This window comes from Loxodonta africana, chromosome 24 (assembly GCF_030014295.1).
Source record: "Loxodonta africana isolate mLoxAfr1 chromosome 24, mLoxAfr1.hap2, whole genome shotgun sequence".
Lineage (NCBI taxonomy): Eukaryota > Metazoa > Chordata > Mammalia > Proboscidea > Elephantidae > Loxodonta > Loxodonta africana.
The window spans coordinates 47,758,428-47,774,442 of record NC_087365.1 but is presented as its reverse complement, the minus strand read 5'-3'; the positions used below and the strand labels follow the sequence as shown (position 1 = coordinate 47,774,442).

At 49.6% G+C, this 16,015-nt stretch overlaps 1 protein-coding gene across 5 annotated transcripts in view; it reads left to right on the top strand.

Annotated features, from left to right (window-relative positions):
* Positions 1-16,015, top strand: part of PREX1 (phosphatidylinositol-3,4,5-trisphosphate dependent Rac exchange factor 1) — a 221,784-nt gene that overhangs the window by 171,080 nt on the left and 34,689 nt on the right. For all 5 annotated transcript variants that reach the window (XM_064276180.1, XM_064276179.1, XM_064276178.1 and 2 more), the window contains 4 exons: positions 5,521-5,593; positions 9,092-9,234; positions 11,097-11,189; positions 12,435-12,583. In XM_064276180.1, coding sequence (XP_064132250.1) covers positions 5,521-5,593; positions 9,092-9,234; positions 11,097-11,189; positions 12,435-12,583 — 458 coding nt within the window. The remainder of the gene's footprint in view (positions 1-5,520; positions 5,594-9,091; positions 9,235-11,096; positions 11,190-12,434; positions 12,584-16,015) is intronic.

Genomic DNA, 16,015 nt, shown 5'->3' with positions numbered 1-16,015 from the left:
TCTGCCTAGCATGGGGTGGGCGACAGTGATGACCTCTTGGGGTCTTCTGTGGTACCCCGAGGTAGAAGACAGAAGCCTTGCCATTACTGTCTGCGTCCCAGCTTTGTGGACCTTGCCTTGACTAGATAGGAGTGGACTGGCCCCCGCATCTCCCAGCTGCCCTCACTGTGGTGTAGGTTGCTCCCAGCCCTGTGGACCTCCACATGAACCAGTGGGTTCACCCCACAATCGCTACCTGGGCAGCTTTCTAGACTTTCTGTCCCAACAGCTCCATTTTACTGATGAGGAAACTGAGGCTCGGGCTATGTAGGCACACAGTCACTGGGGTACTTACTGAAAGATGGTGTGTGTGTGGCAGGGGGAGGGAGGGATTATTATGATGTGTTGATAGCCAATAATAGTTATATCAGCCCTCTGTATTGATAACAGAGCCCTGGTGGCACAGTGTGTTAAGAGCTCTGCTGCTAACGAAAAGGTCAGCAGTTTGAATCCATCTGCAGCTCCTTGGAAATCCTATGGGGCAGTTCTACTCTGTCCTATAAGGTTGCTTTGAGTTGGAATTGACTCTAGGGCAACAGGTTTTTTTTTTTTTTTTTTTTTTGTATGACAGCTGATAATATGGAATCTGAGCAGGGATACCGCTCAGCGTGGCAGGTACCTTGGAGAAGTCAGGACTGAGAATAAAATAAATACATTCAAGGAAATGAAGCTCAGCAAGGTTAGGGAATTGCCCAAGGTCACAGCTAACAAGTTGCAGAGCTGGGTTCCAACCCAGGGAATCCAGCCGCAGAGTTACTCTCTGACCTGTCTGCTCAGTGCCCTTGTGTCTGAGTGGCCTGGGCTCTAGATGCCTCAGGCTACAGCCGGCAAGTGGAGGGCAGGGGTCAGTGGGCTGCGGCAGGAGACAGCAGGGGACAGGCCAAGGAGCCAGGTGCTGGAGGGCACAAATCTGCAATTCCTGGTGCTGGCTCAGCAGAAACGTGTGCAGCAGAGTGCCGCCCCGCTGACCCTGCAAGACCGGGCGGGTGGCAGGTTTTCAGGGCGGTAGAAAGCCGCCAGGTGGGAGTAGGCAGAGGTCGGGGCAGAGGGGCTAAGGGAAGGGACGCAGCTTGAGGCACTACAGAGCAAACAAAGAATAAAGGGACAGGAGCCCTGGCTGCAACCCTGGACAGTTAGCCTCTCCTCTCCAAGCCTCAGTTTCCCTATCTGTAACATGGGGGTGGGAAGAGCCGGGCTCTGAAAGGCCTCCATCCTTGCTATGTATCCTTGGGCAAGCAGCTGAGTCCCTCTGTGCCTCAGTTTCTCATCTGTCAGTTGGGGTTGGTAAGAGTGGTTGGCCTCCAGGGCAACTGTGAAGACAGGGTGAGGCCCTGTGGCTCCCAGCACACAGTTGGTGAGCCAGAGTCCACTGTGGCCATTTCCGAGGGGTCTCAAAATTCATGGGCCAGGGTACCTGAGGCCCTAACTAAGTTACCACCCTGCTGTGTTCCATCTCCCCACTCTGCTTTGCCTCTGCCACCTCCATTCCTAGGTGGTTCTCCTGACGAGAAGTAGTTCAAGCCAGAAGTGCTGCCATCTGTCAGCTGCTCCCTGTGCACCAGGTGTTGCGCTGAGAGTCTTACATGAAGCAACTCATCTGACTCTCAGAGATCACTCAGGTGCAGGCATGATGATTGCTCCCCATCTGAGAGAGAAGGAAACCGAGGCTTAGGGAAACGAGTCCAGAGTCAGTTTCCAAATCTGGTTTTCTTTTCACGTGTTCATTTAGTAGGTATTTATTGTGCCCCCAGGGGCCACATGCTGTGCTTCAGGGTGGGGAGACAGGGTGAACATGGCAGACACCATGCCTGCCCACAGGGAGCTGACACTGTAGTGGGGTAGACGGACCTTAAACTAACTGAATAAATGCATGAGTTAATGTCACACTGTGACAAGCGCCACTCAGTTATTCACAGGTAATGATGAGAGCATGTGGCTGGATGGATATTTGTTGAGGGGATGTGTGGCGGGGTTGGGGGCAACTTTAGGGTAGTTAGGAAAAGGTCCCCTTAAGGAGGTGACGTGGGTGCTGAGACCTGAAAAGCCTGGAGAAGAGCATTCCAGACGGAGGGAAGAGCAAGTGCAAAGCCAGGTTGCGTGTGGTGTGTGGAAGGAGCAGCCAGGAGGCCAGGGAGCCATATTGTGGGGGCGAGCGGGCAAGTGGGGCAGCTGAGGCGGGCAGTGTGGCTGGAGAGATGGCCCAGGATGTGTGGGCCCTGGGGCAGTATCTGTGTGGCCTTCTTGGGGTGGGTAGAAAATGCCGCCTTTGGTGACTTGTGGTTCCCCACAGCTGGCGGGAATGGTGTGTCCAGGGTTATATTTCATTTCTGGCAATAGCCCAGGCGTGTTAACCTGAGAATCCCCACTGTACTAACTTTAGGAGCCTCCCCGCTAGTCTCCCTAGGGCTCTGGGGCAGGGAAAGCGTATGGGGGGCTGGGGAGAGAAAGGCAGAGAGCCTAGGTTGTGACTGCCTCAGAAAGCCAGGTGGGCTCCAGACCCTCCTGGGCCCCCCAGGCAGCAGAGTGGGCCTGGTGCCCACTGGGCCCGGCCTCCCTACTCTGGTCCTCACAGCTGGGGGCAGCTGCTCCAGATGAACCTCTCATGGCCGCCTCCCCTGGCAGGGTGCTGAGCACGCTGGCCTTCCATCCACTGGCCTGGGGTCTCGGGAGAGATTTGTCCTGTCTGATGTCAGCCAAGCAGCCTGTGCAGTGGAATACTGAGGCCAACGACTGTCCCAGGCCCTCTGATATGGGTCTAAGCACCAGCCTGAGTCTTACAGCCTCCAAATAGAATTTGTTTCTTCTTTATCAGGAAATTCCCTTCCCAATCCCTGGGCTGCTGAGGAGGAAGGGACATTCGAGGCCTCTGGCCTGGCTGTGTGGGTGGGCACCTCTCAGGACATCTCACTTTTTCAGTCCATTAAATGAGAGGCTGTCCTGGCCTGTGGCCCTCAGGATGTCATACTGCTTGGTACCTGGCTACAAGCTCATGTATGATTTGGCTCCTGCTGCAGCTCTTTTATTCAGCCCAGAAATGTTTACTGAACACCTACTATGAGGCACCTAAGCTGTGGTCTTTGCAGTGGTCTCATATGCATGTGAAAGCTGGACAATGAATAAGGGAGACCGAAGAAGAATTGATGTGTTTGACCCGTGGTATTGTTAGCGGAGAATATTGAATACACCATGGACTACCAGAAGAGTGAACAAATCAGTCTTAGAAGACATACAGCCAGAATACTTTTTAGAAGGAGGGTGGTGAGGCTTCAGCTTGGTTAATTTGGACAGGGCACCAGGAAAGACCAACCGCTAGAGAAGGACATCGTGTTTGGTAGAGGGTCAGAGAAAACAATGGAAACCCTCAATGAGACGGATTGACACAACAGCTGCAGCAATGGACTCAAACATAGCAATGATCGTGGAGATGGCACAGGACAGGGCAGCATATCGTTCTGTTATATATAAGGTTGCTGTGAGTTAGAACCAACGTGATGGCAGTTAACCACCACAACAACAATGTGCCAGGCCCTGTTCTGAGCCCTGAGGATTCAGCTGAGAACATGCAAGGTGAAGGTCCTTGTCCTTGTGGAGCTGACCACCAGCTCACTTCTCCTGACCAGCCTTGGTTCCTCCCGTGTGCTGAGCCTCTCCCCACCCTGCACCTCTGCCTGCACCGCCCCCCTGCCTAACAGCACCTCCCTCATAACTCACACACTTTGCCCGGATATATTGAGATTATTTGGGTTGCAAGTAACAGAAACAGACTTTGGCTAATTTAGGCAGAAAAAAAGAGAAGGCTTATTGGGAGGGTATGGGGCACTCACAGAGTCCAGGGGAGACCCAGGAGCCAGGCCTTAGAGAGGACAGAGTCCAGAAACTCCCAGCTTCTTGGAAGCAAGAGCCAAGGGGGCATGTCTTTGGTGCAGTGCCACCAGGGAAAGTCAGCACCAACTGCTCTCTATCCTTGGATTCCTCCACTCAAGTGTCACGTTCCTGGGGCAGGGAGTGTTCCATTGGCCTAGCTTAGATCCTGTGTCCCCACCTGGCCAGGAAAGGCAGCGAGTTCTTATGTCCTGTCTCACAAGACTGCATCTTACATGGGAGAGTTGGCCCCAAAGGTAGAACCGAAAGAAGCCCACCACTCTGGCCACTCTTGTTCATTCTTCAGATTTCTGGTTGGATGTTGCTTCCAACCAGAAGCCCTAACTAACATGAGCCATATCCCTCCGGGGTTCATTTGTATCATCTTGGAATGTTTTCAGTTGTGAGGACGGAAAACTCAACAGTAACTTAAACAGATAACCATGCCACATATTAAGAAGCATGGAGCTAGGTGGTTCCAGGGCTGATTCCTGGGCTGAGCAGTGTCATCGAGGACCTAGGAACCTTCTATCCTTCACTCTGCCACCCTTAGTACCTCAGCAGAGTCGGCCATCTTGGTAACAAGATGGCCACCACAGCCCCAAGCCTCACTTCCTCACATGGCTTTGTCCCAGGCAGAGAGAGTGGTGCTGGTTTTCCCTTTGATCAGGGAGGAACATGTTTTCCAGAAACCCCTGGTAGGCTTCCCTGGATGTCTCATTGGCCGGAACTGGGTCAGTTGGAAATTAAATTTGATTTCTAATATCAGAGACCCAACTACAGAGGCTGAAGCAAAGTGTTGTTGGGTGCAGTCGAGTTGATTCTGACTCATAGTGACCCCGTGTGACAGAGTAGAACTGCACATAGTGTTTGCTAGGCTGTAATCTTTATGGAAGTGGATTGCCAGGTCTTTCTCCTGCAAAGGTGCTAGGTAGGTTTGAACTGCCCACCTTTTGATTTGCAGCTGAGTGCTTAACCATTGAACTACCAGGGCTCCTTTGAAACAAATTAGATGTTTATTTTTCTCTTGCATAATAGAAACCCAGAGGTCAGTTATCTAGAACTAGTAGGGCAGCCCCATGATGTCATCGTGGACCGGATTCCCTTTGCCATCCTTTCTGCTGTGCCATCCTCATCATATATCTTCCGTCCTCGAGGTCACATAGTGGTCTAGGATGACTGCAGGAGCTCTAGCCATTTCATCTTTGTTCCAGGCAGAAGGAAGAGAGAAGGGCCTCGGGCAAAAGGGGTTTTGCCAGAGCTCGCTCCCGACAAGTTCTACTTGTATCTGACTGGCCACTCTGGCTACAAGGGAGTCTGGGAAATGTAGTTTTATAGCTTTGTAACAGTGCAGGATTTCATTACTAGGGAAGGATGCCCCAATGGTTGTTGCTAGGCAACCAACAGTGTCTGCCACTTAGAGTCTCCATTGTTCCTTTGTAGCATTTATCACAATTAAATAGTTTTCTTGTTTGGGATTTGTTAGTAGTGATCACAAGCATGTCTGGGGATATTGCAGTAAACAAAACAGACAAAAGTCCCTGCCCTTGTGGAGCCTGCATCCCAGGTTGTGGAATTTTCGGATGGTGGTCCGCCTAATGCCTTCTTGCTCCATTCCAGGGAGACTGCCAGACACGGGAGGAGGCGGTGGCGCTTGGTGTGGGACTGTGTAACAACGGCTTCATGCACCACGGTAATGCCCTCACCTTTACCCCTAGACCGGTCTCCGAGGGGTCTCGCCTTCCTTTGATGCCCATCCTAGTATGGGAGTGCTGGCAGGGACCCAGGGAAGGGAAACTGAGGCCTCAAGAGGGCAAGTGATGGCTGGAGGCTGCACAATGTGCTGGTGGGAGAACCTGGGCTAGATGCTGGGCCTGTGGCTCTGTAGACAATTGGGAGTGGGCAGCCCGTGAGTCCCACCCTGTCCCCTCCCATGTTCTGTATCAGTTGAGAGGTCATATCAGGTGTCTGATGGGGACCTAAATGGTAAAGCTGGGCTGGAAAGCATGGATTGCTTTGAGGTCAGATTGGGCTTCCTGTGCCCTTCTTCCTGGATTGGATGTGGCCTCCCAGGGTAGGCAGCGAGGCCCATGGGCTTCTGTGTGGAGGAGAGGGGAAGTGACCCTGTGGGACTGTGGACAGTGGGTTATGAACATGAGAGGAAGGAAGCCAGGCTGGGCCCTTCCTGAGGCGTTCATTCACTTTTGCCGGCCTTACCGCTCAGATGCAGTTGCTATATGAGTTGGAATCGACTCTATGGCACCCAATAAGAACAACCCCTCAGGTAAGTCACTCCTCTCCCATGTGGGCCACGTGGTCTGTGCAACTACTCAACTCTGCCATCATAGCACAGAAGCAGCCAAAGGTGATAAGTCAACAAATGGGTGCAGCTGTGTTCCAATAAAACTTTATTTACAAAATCAGGCTGTGGGGCCATACGCTTTTAATCTTTTGTCTAACTGCTGGGTGAGAGAGATACTTCATGTTCTGAAAGGTCATCAGGTCCATCCCCCTGCCTTATAGCCAGCTAACCTGGTCCTAGGCCTGACCCCACTGACTCTAGTTAAACTCAGGCCCCTCTTTGGGCCTCAGCTTCCTCCGTCTTTCTACTGAGGCCTTGCTGCCCCTTCCTCCTCTGAGCTCAGCAAGCTAGTGGTTCTGTGGGGTTAAGGTGGGTAGGATTGGCCCAGCCGATGGTGACCTCGTCGTCCCTGCTCTCATCAGAGTCCCTTGTTCCCAGAAGCTGCTCTGTTTCCCTGCGCCCCCTGACAGCTGGGCCCCTCCTGCCAGTCAGCTGGGCAGAACCTCTCATTTGTGGGTGATAGTAATGAGGAGTCCACCCTAGCTGCTATTCCGGGAAGGCTGCTGGCTGAGGACATTCCGCAGGGGGCAATTCCCAGGCAAGGCTGACGCCCTCAGGCCTCTTCAGGGAGAAAAATTGCAGGGCGGGGGCCCTGCACCCTGTCCCCTGCCACGAACTCAAAAATAGGCTAAAACAGGAAAAGGCCAAATCCTACAGTTGCGGCTGCAGCAAAACACAGGGTGGGGCAGAGGGTGGGCTGGGCCACCGGGCACCTCCTACCGCACCTCCCGCCACGTCTGCACTGAGCTCAGAGGGCCCCAAGGTGTCCTCACTTTAGACACATATGGGAAACTGAGTTCACCATTGAATCTTTGAAGCCACCCCGGGAGGTTGGTGCTGTTCTTATCCCCATAGGTGAGAAAACTGAAGCTCAGAAAGGCTAAAGGGCTTGAGGTTAGTAAGTGGCCGAACTGGGATTTGAACCTGGATCTGTGCACATCTTAAAAAGCCCGACAACAGCCTTGTCTTAAAGGGTTGGACCTCACCCGGCCGAGCTGATTTCCCCAAACATTTCAGCCCAGACGAAGCATTTTGCTTCCTCCACCCACACCCTGAGTCTTTTAACTTCATGTTTATGCTGACGGCAGAGCCAGCGGCCCCATGGGGCCTGGCTCCCAGCTCTGGGGAAAGCAGCAATTTGTGTGTCTGTTTTCCCCAAAGAGGTAATAGGGGCAGTCCAAGAATGATGCTCACAAACAGGTAGAGGCCCCAGTGAGGCATCCTGGGAGATGAGGGGAAAGAAAGAAAGGCTTCTTGCTACTTTTCATTTAGTCACCAAATCAGTAAAAGGCCTGTCTTCAGGGGTTACAGGGATGTCTCACCGCAGATGCACCTGGTTTTCCTTCTGTCAGGGGACCACTGACCTCAGACAGCTCGCTTTTACTTCACCAAGCCTCGATTTCCTCCTTTGAATAATGGTTATATTCCTCCCTGCTCCTGTCTGACAGCCTAGGCTGGGCAACACAGTGAAAAGGAAAAGCCTGGATTAGGGTAGTTCTGCTACCTACTGGCTCTGTGACCTTTAGCAGTTTATTTAGCCTCTTTGGGCCTCTGTCTCGCCATCTATAAAATGGATATCGAAAATCCTTCCTGGTCCAAGGAGTAAATGAACTTTGGCATGTGTTCACTCTGTGCCTAGCACTAGTAGGTGTTTAGTTAAATTGGAATCCACAGGGATCAGATCAAATATTGGTTGTTATTGGTTATTTTTATTCATTTTCCTGGCTTGTTGTAGAACAGGAGTTGGTAAACTTTTTTGGTTAAGGGCCAAATAGTATTTTAGGCATCGTGGACCATACATCTCTGTCACAGCTACTCAACTCAGTCATCATTATGCAAAAGCAACCAGAGATAATACATAAACAAATGGACATGGCTGTGTTCCAATAAAAGTTTATTTATAGAAACAGGTAGTAGGCTGGGGCTGGATTTGGCCTGAGGGGCCATAGTATTCCAATTGCTAGTATAAAGTATCTCATTAGGGTCCTTTTCTGATTACTAATGAGGCTGAACTCCTTTTCACATACTTGCTACCCATTTGGGTTTCCCCATCCACTAATTGCATATTCATATTATTTTCCCATTTATCTCTGGGTTTCTCAGCTTTTTCTGGTTGATTTGTTGGAGTTTCTTCTATATTCTAGATACTAACCCCCTGTTGGTTTTAGATACTAGAGTTATCTTCAAATATGCCTGTGGAGTGGTTATTCAAAAGAGGTTCTTAACTTTATTGTAGTGCATTTTTATGGGTTTTATACATGGACTCTTTTTCTGTCCTAGGAAAAAAGATATTTTTCTACATTTTGTGTTGTTAGCTTTAGTTTACCACTCATACTTAGATCTTTAATCCATCAGGAGTTTATTTTTGTATATGGTGTGAGGTAGGGATGCAGTTTTATTCTTTTTTCCTGAGTGAGCCAATTTTTCCTGCACCAGATGTGGAATACTCTGTCTAATCATTCATCATCTGTCATATACTAAGTTCTCATAAACACATGGGTTCTTTTATGTGATGTCTCCTGTCTTCCACTGGCTGTTATCTGTTTCTGCTCCAGTTCCACACTGTTTTTGTTACTGTGGCTTTGTAGTATGTCTTTATAGCAGGTGGTACAATCTCAGATTTTTCAAGAGAAGTCAGAAAGTCACATTTTTATGTGAACTATCCTAATATGTTAATGTTGGCCCACAATTCCATTTTTAATAACCACTGTGTTGGCCAAACCAAGTGTATCCCGGGGCTGGTTCCGCCCCACGGCTGCCAGTTGGCAAATGCTGCTGAAACGTTCCCATGTGAGCCTGACCATGTGCTTGTCTGTCTGGGGCTTGCAGTGTTGGAGAAGAGCGAGTTCAAGGACGAGTCCCAGTACTTCCGCTTTCATGCTGACGAGGAGATGGAGGGAACCAGCAACAAGAACAAACAGCTTCGCAATGACTTCAAGCTGGTGGAGAACATCCTGGCCAAGCGCCTGCTGGTAGGAACAGAGCCAAGCTGCTGGGTTTTCCTTCTCAGACCCACCTGCAGGCCTACGAGCTGGCAGGCCTCTGGGTTATAGCCAGAGAAGGTTCAACTCTGAGTGCCAAGGAGTATGGGGGATTCTAGGTGGTGAATGGAGACACTGCTAAGAGGCCAGGTCAGTTCGTTGGCCAGGGCTACACTCCTCCCAGGAGCCCTGGTGTTGCAATGGTTAAGTGCTTGCCTAACTAGAAGATTGAAAGTTCGAACCTGCTCAGCAGCTCCACAGGAGAAAAAGACCTGGGAATCTGCTTCTGTAAAGATTATAGCTTAGAAAACCCTATGGGGCAGTTCTATTCTGCCACATGGGGTTGTGATGAGTCAGAAATGACTCGACAGCACCTAACAACAACAACCCTCTTCCTAAAACAGATTGGGCTTGCTGGGCGTCCTTCATTCTACTTTCTATCTCCTTTCTCCCTTGCCGTGCCACCAGCTAGTATTGTGCAGAGAAGATGGCCTCCTGGAATCACTCAGCCTGCATACTGAATGGCTAAGGTCTTACAGCCTGGCCTCCTGTCCATGTTGCCATATATATCCTTGAAGTTAGGTGGAGCATTTACCAGCCTGTTCAGATATTTTACCGGCCTAGCCCACCAAACCTGTTTCTCTGTTTCTCTGCCTACTGATGAGCCCTCATCTTCATGCCTGGCCCATGGTGGTCAGTCGAGAGAGAGGCTCAGAAAAGTTAGGTCTCTTGAGACATTCAGTGTTAGAGCTGAGGTCTGACTAAGGAGGATGGCTCCATGAAGTGCTGCAGTACCAGCTTGTCTTCTGTGGTACTCGTGGGGGCTACTGTTCCCTGAGTCCCATTTTTCCTACCCGAAAGCCCTCCAGCACTCCCATCACACTTGGATTGAAACCTAAACTCCTCCTTCTGGCCTATAAGACTATCTGCTTCTCCAGCTTCATCTCCTTCGCTCTCTCTCTCCCTCATTCTGCTCCAGCCACCCTGGGATCTTGGGGCCTGCCTCAGGGCCTTTGCACATACTGTGGCCTCTGCCTGGAGCACTTCCCCCAACTCTTGATGAAACTGTATTTCTTACTTTATTCAAGTCACAGCTCCTCTGGCCCCACTTTCTAAAACAGAATCCCTCGCTGTGCCGTGTTCTGTCATTTTAAGCTGCTTTATTTTTCTTCAAACCCCTTATCACTCTCTGCATCACCTTCTATGTATTTTTATTTGTTTATAGTCTGCCTTCTCCACTGGACAGTCACCTACAGGAGGGCAGGAACCTGTTTTGCTCAGTCTGGCATCTCCAGGATCTGGCAGAGTATCTGGCCCACATAATAGGCAGCTGCTTAGTAAAAGTTTCTTGAATGAATACATGATTATCCTGTACCCCTTCCCCCCACGGAGCTGCAGCACGTTCTTCCAACCTGCATGCCACCCTGCCATGGGGAGGAACCGCTCCCTGCTCAGCTCCTTTGCTAGCCCCACATCCTTGGTGGCCGGGCTCATTTGGCTCTGTCTTGTTCAGTAAGTCAATAAATATTTGCTGAGCACCTCTGGAATGCCAGCAGGTGGGGAGACAGTGAGGAATAAGAAAGGAGGCCCTGTGCTTAGGTTGGAACAGGAGAGGGGAGACAGGCAAAGAAGTAAACCTACATGTAATCGGCCACAGGTCATGGTAAAAGCCAGGTGCCGTGTCTTTATTTGATAGATGTGTATTGAGCACCTGCTGTGTGCCAGGCACTGTTGGTGTCCCTTAAGCCTCTCCCCCTCTACCCCGTGGTAGGTCTAGGGCATGGAGAGCTGCCAGGGGCCTGGTCCTTGAGGGGCCAGGACAAGGCTGACCCCCTCCCGCCTTGGGCCTGCAGATCTTGCCCCAGGAGGAGGACTATGGCTTCGAGATCGAGGAGAAGAACAAGGCGGTGGTGGTGAAGTCGGTCCAGAGAGGCTCGCTGGCCGAGGTGAGCCTCACGTGGGGGAGAGGGGGCGCCCTGGCTTGGGCTGCACGTAGGCGGTAAAGTGGAACGTCTCTCAGCATTCCTCCAGGGTTCTCATAGGGTTCCGAGGCAGGCAGGCCAGCTCAGCAAGTCCGGGAATGTCAGCTACTGCTGCTTTTTTCCTTGCCTGTGTGGGGAAACTGAGTCCAGGAGTTGTCTGCAGTTGTTGGGGGAGCTGGGATAGAGCCCTGCTGCTTGATACTGCCCTTCTAGCGTGCTCCACCAGCTCCCTCTCCTGGGCCTTGTGGGGAGAGACAAGGAAAAAAGCAAGAGACTTCTGAACCAGTTAGAATTTAGGTCCAGCTGGGATAGTGGAATAAGGACCCCTGGTGGTGCAGTGGTTAAACACTTGGCTGCTAACTAAAAGGTCAGCTGTTTGAACTCACCAGCCACTCTGCAGGAGAGAGATGCGGCAGTCTGCTCCAGTAAAGATTACAGCCTTGGAAATCCAACAGGGCAGTTCTACGCTGTCTCAGAGTTACTATGAGTCAGAATCAACAGCAACGGGTTTGGTTTTGGTTTTTGGTGATAATGGAAAAAAGCAAATACCAGTGGCTTGAATAAGATGGAGGCTAGTTACGCTGTCTTGTACACAGTGATGAGAGGGAAGCTCAGGAAAGCAAGTCTGGGGCAAGCTAGGCGTTCAGCACCAGGTCCTCTGCCACATGTCCTCTCACTGTCTCCGGGGAAGGGGGTGGGGGGCAGATGCACCCACTGCATTGTCCAGGCGCACTGGCCTCCTGGCAGCAATTAGGAAGGCTTTTGGCTGCATGCATACCTCATAGCAGCTGAAGTAATAGAGCAATAGAGCTTTACTTTCCTAATGACAAAAGTGGTGGGAAGGAGGTGATCGCAAGTCTTGGTTCAGGGCTAGCATCACATCAGTTTTCTTGGCCAGCTCCTCATGGTCACAATATAGCTGCCCCAGTTCGATGCTTCGTGTCCTTGCACAGTAGGTCACACCAGAGTTTCTCCTTAAGGAAAAACATCTTCTCCATTAGTGTCTCCAGCCGGCTTCCCTTCACTGCTCATTGGCCAGAACTTGGCCCGACAAGTACCCCTTAGCCACTTACCACAGGGAATTAGGGTTGTTGTGGCAGGCTTACCTGGTCATGCTGGATTCCTGGGCTGGGTTACCTGAATGTTCGAGGTTCCTTAGTGAGGAAGAAAGGAAGTTAGTAACCTGGTGTGTGTGTCTCTCCAACCAAGATGGCAGGCCTGCAGGTGGGGAGGAAGATCTACTCCATCAATGAGGACCTGGTATTCCTGCGGCCCATCTCGGAGGTGGAGTCCATCCTCAACCAGTCCTTCTGCTCCCGTCGCCCACTGCGCCTCCTGGTGGCCACCAAGGCCAAAGAGTGAGTGTCCTCAGGGGCAGGTGACTGGCCGACTTTCCTCTCTCATTGAAGAATTGCCAGAGGCCTGTTGGAGGGGCGGGGAGACTGGAGTGGTGGTGGTGGCATGAACTGTCCTAGTTCCCCATGGATAGGGCCTACTGCTGGCAGCACATGACAAGATGCTGGATGCCTCCATTCATTCCACAGATATTTACTGAGTACCCACTGTATGCCAAGTGGTGTTTCAGGCTCTGAGAATACAGCTGTATTGGGATGGGTACGGTTCTTACCTTCCTAGATCTCAGAGCCTAGTTGGGGATGGGGGAGGAGACAGACAGTAAACAAAGAGATGAGATATACACTGAACCAGGTGATGCAGACATATAAAGATGGGAAAGGTCATAGTGTTTGGAGGGATGGTGGTCAGGAAGACCTCACCGAGAATTTGGGTGAAGACTTGAGGAGATGAGGGAGGGAATAAAGGGGACATCTGAAGGAAGAAAATTCCAGGCAAAGGGGGGCAGCAAGTACAAAGGCCCCGAGGTGTCAAGTGTGTTTGTGGAACACTGAGGAAGCTAATATGGCTGGAGCAGAGTGAGTGAGAAGGAGGGGTAGCTGATAAGGCTGCATAGGCCATGGGGTCCTAGGCCCCGCCCAACCTTGTGTCCACTTTATGGACCCATGGAGAGCTGCTGGAAGGGCTGACAGTCTCTCTGGCTGCATGTGGAGACTGGATTGCCAGGGGCAGAGGTGGAAGCAGGTAGGTGTTGGGGCTGGGAGCAGTGGAGGTGGTGAGAAGCCGTTGGATAGTGGATGTAGGTACAGCAGAAATGTTTTTTGTTTTAAAAATCATGCTTTTGTCTTTGCTTCTCCCTTCTATTTAAGGCAAATGTCACTGGTTTTCTATTGATGGGAATGATGGAAAGTTTTGAATGTGGTTTTTTACTAAAAAGGCGACCAATTTAGGGAAAATGATTGGTAGTTTAGTTGGCATGTGGAAGTGGCAAAAATCATGTAGGTGGAACAGACATGCAGAAAGTTCTGGAAATACTTGGCGTTTGAGAACAGGCCCCAGGGATGGTTTTGTCTGGTGAGTGGGGATGGGACAGACAGTCCTGCAGCCCAGTGTGGGGACATGCCCTGGACAGGGAGATGGGACAGCTGAATTCACCCTAGGATTAGAGACACCCACTGCTCGACCCAGGCAGGGCCTGCCTTCCCTGCTTTGACCTTCTACATATAGGATGGCTGAGATCTGACCTTTCAAAACTAGTTCCCTAGGCTAGCCATGTGGGTGTTTTTCTTCTAGGGTCAGCACCCAGAAAAGTGCTGGTTCATCTCTTGACTTCCCATCTGTGATTCTTTTTTTTTCATTTTAATATTGCAATTTTTAGAGAGAATTTACACAGCAAATTAGGTTTTCATTTAACGGTATTTATTTTCTATATATATATATATATATATATAATTCAGTGACATTGGTTACCTTTTCACAATGTGTCAGCATTCTGTATTTCCATCTGGTCGTTCTCTTTCCTTTAATCTAGCTTCCTTATCCTATCCTCCCTTACCTTCTCATCTTTAATCTAGGGTAAATTTTGACCATTAGGTCTCATTTATATCATTGTTCAGAGGAGCACAGTACTCATGGGCGGTATTTATTTTATGAGCCATCTGTCTTTTGGCTGATAGGTGACCTCTGGGAGTGGTTTGAGTTCCAATTTAAAGGGTATCCCAGGGTGATACCCTTGGGGGTTCCTCTAGTCTCTGTCAATTCAGTGAGTTTGTCCTTTTTTAGGAATTTGAGCTTTGTTCTACATTTTTCTCCCATTCAATCTGGGGCCATCTGTTGTGTCCCTGGTCTGAACGATTGGTAGTGGTAGCTGGACACCATCGAGTTCTGGTCTCAAGGTAGGTGAGGCCGTGGTTCATGTAGACTATTCGTCCTGAAGACTGGTTTCTTTTCTGAGTCTTTGGTTTCCTTCTTTCTCTTTTTTGTTCCAGACATGTAGAGACCAATAGTTGTATCTTAGGTGGCTGCTTGAAAGCTCACCAAACTAAGATGTAGAACCTTATCTTTATGAGTTATGTCATGCCACTTGACTGAGTTGTCCCTCGAGACTATGGTCATAAGCCCTTCAACCCAGTAACCCAATCCTGTGAAGTATTTGGTTATGTCTAGGACGTATCCATAACTGTGCCCCCTATGTGCTTTATTTTATATATGAATATATATGCACCACACCAGACATACATATACTTTTGCCTACAGAAACACACCCTATATGCACACCCTTGCCCCTGTGTATTGGTTACGTGGTTACATGGGTAAGATACGTATGCTTATATATGTACGTCCTTACCTATACGTATATAAGCATACATATCTTCCATGTAACCACACACTTTTTTTTTTGGTCATTATTACTGTTGCTGCAAAATTGTATATGTTGTGGCTTTTACCAAATTGTTCCTTATTCTTGAGTACTTCTTAGTGTCATCTTTTACCTTGGTCCAGTTGTGCTGACTTCACCCTTATTTGGTATTGCTGTAAAACAACAACAAAAAACCATTGCCATCAAGTTGATTCCAAGTCATAGCAATCCTATAGGACATAGGGTTTCCAAAGAGTAGCTGGTGGATTTCAACTGCTGACCTTTTGGTTAGCAGCTGAACTCTTAACCACTGTGCCACCAGGGCTCCTGTATTGCCTTACCCAACACTAAAACTAATAAGTGTCTACTGTCTAGAAAGTGATTCCCCCTCCTCCTCCCTCCCATACCTGATAACCACCAAAGAATATCGCTCTGTGTATGTATACCTGTTCGTTTCTTTTTATAATAGATCATACAGTGTTTATCCTTTTGTGATGGGGTTATTTCACTCAGTGTAATGACCTCCAGATTCATCCATGTTATAGTGTATTTTGGAGCCCTGGTGGTGCAGTGGTTAAGAGCTTGGCTGCTAACCAAAAGGTCAGCAGTTAGAATTCACCAGCTGCTCCTTGGAAACCCTATGGGGCAACTCTACTCTGTGCCGTAGGGTTGCTATGAGTCGGAATCGACTCAACAGCAACAGGTTTGGTTTTTAGTTTATAGTATATTTTGAGAACTCGTTGTTACTCTTTATGACTGAGTAGTATTCCATCGTGTGTATGTACCACTGTTTATCTATTCATCTGTTGATGGACAGGTAGGTTGTTTCCATCTTTTTGCTATCGTGAATAATGCTGCAGTGAACATACGTGTGCATGTAACTGTTTGTATCAGTGGTTTTAGTTCTCTAGGGCGTATACCTAGCAGTGGGATTGGTACGTCATAGGGTATTTCTATTTCTAGCTTTTTGAGGAGGTGCCATACTATTTTCCATAGTGGTTGAACCAGTTTACAATTCCACCAGCAGTGGAGCAGGATTCCAATCTCCCTGCAACCTCACCAGCACTTGCTGTTTTCT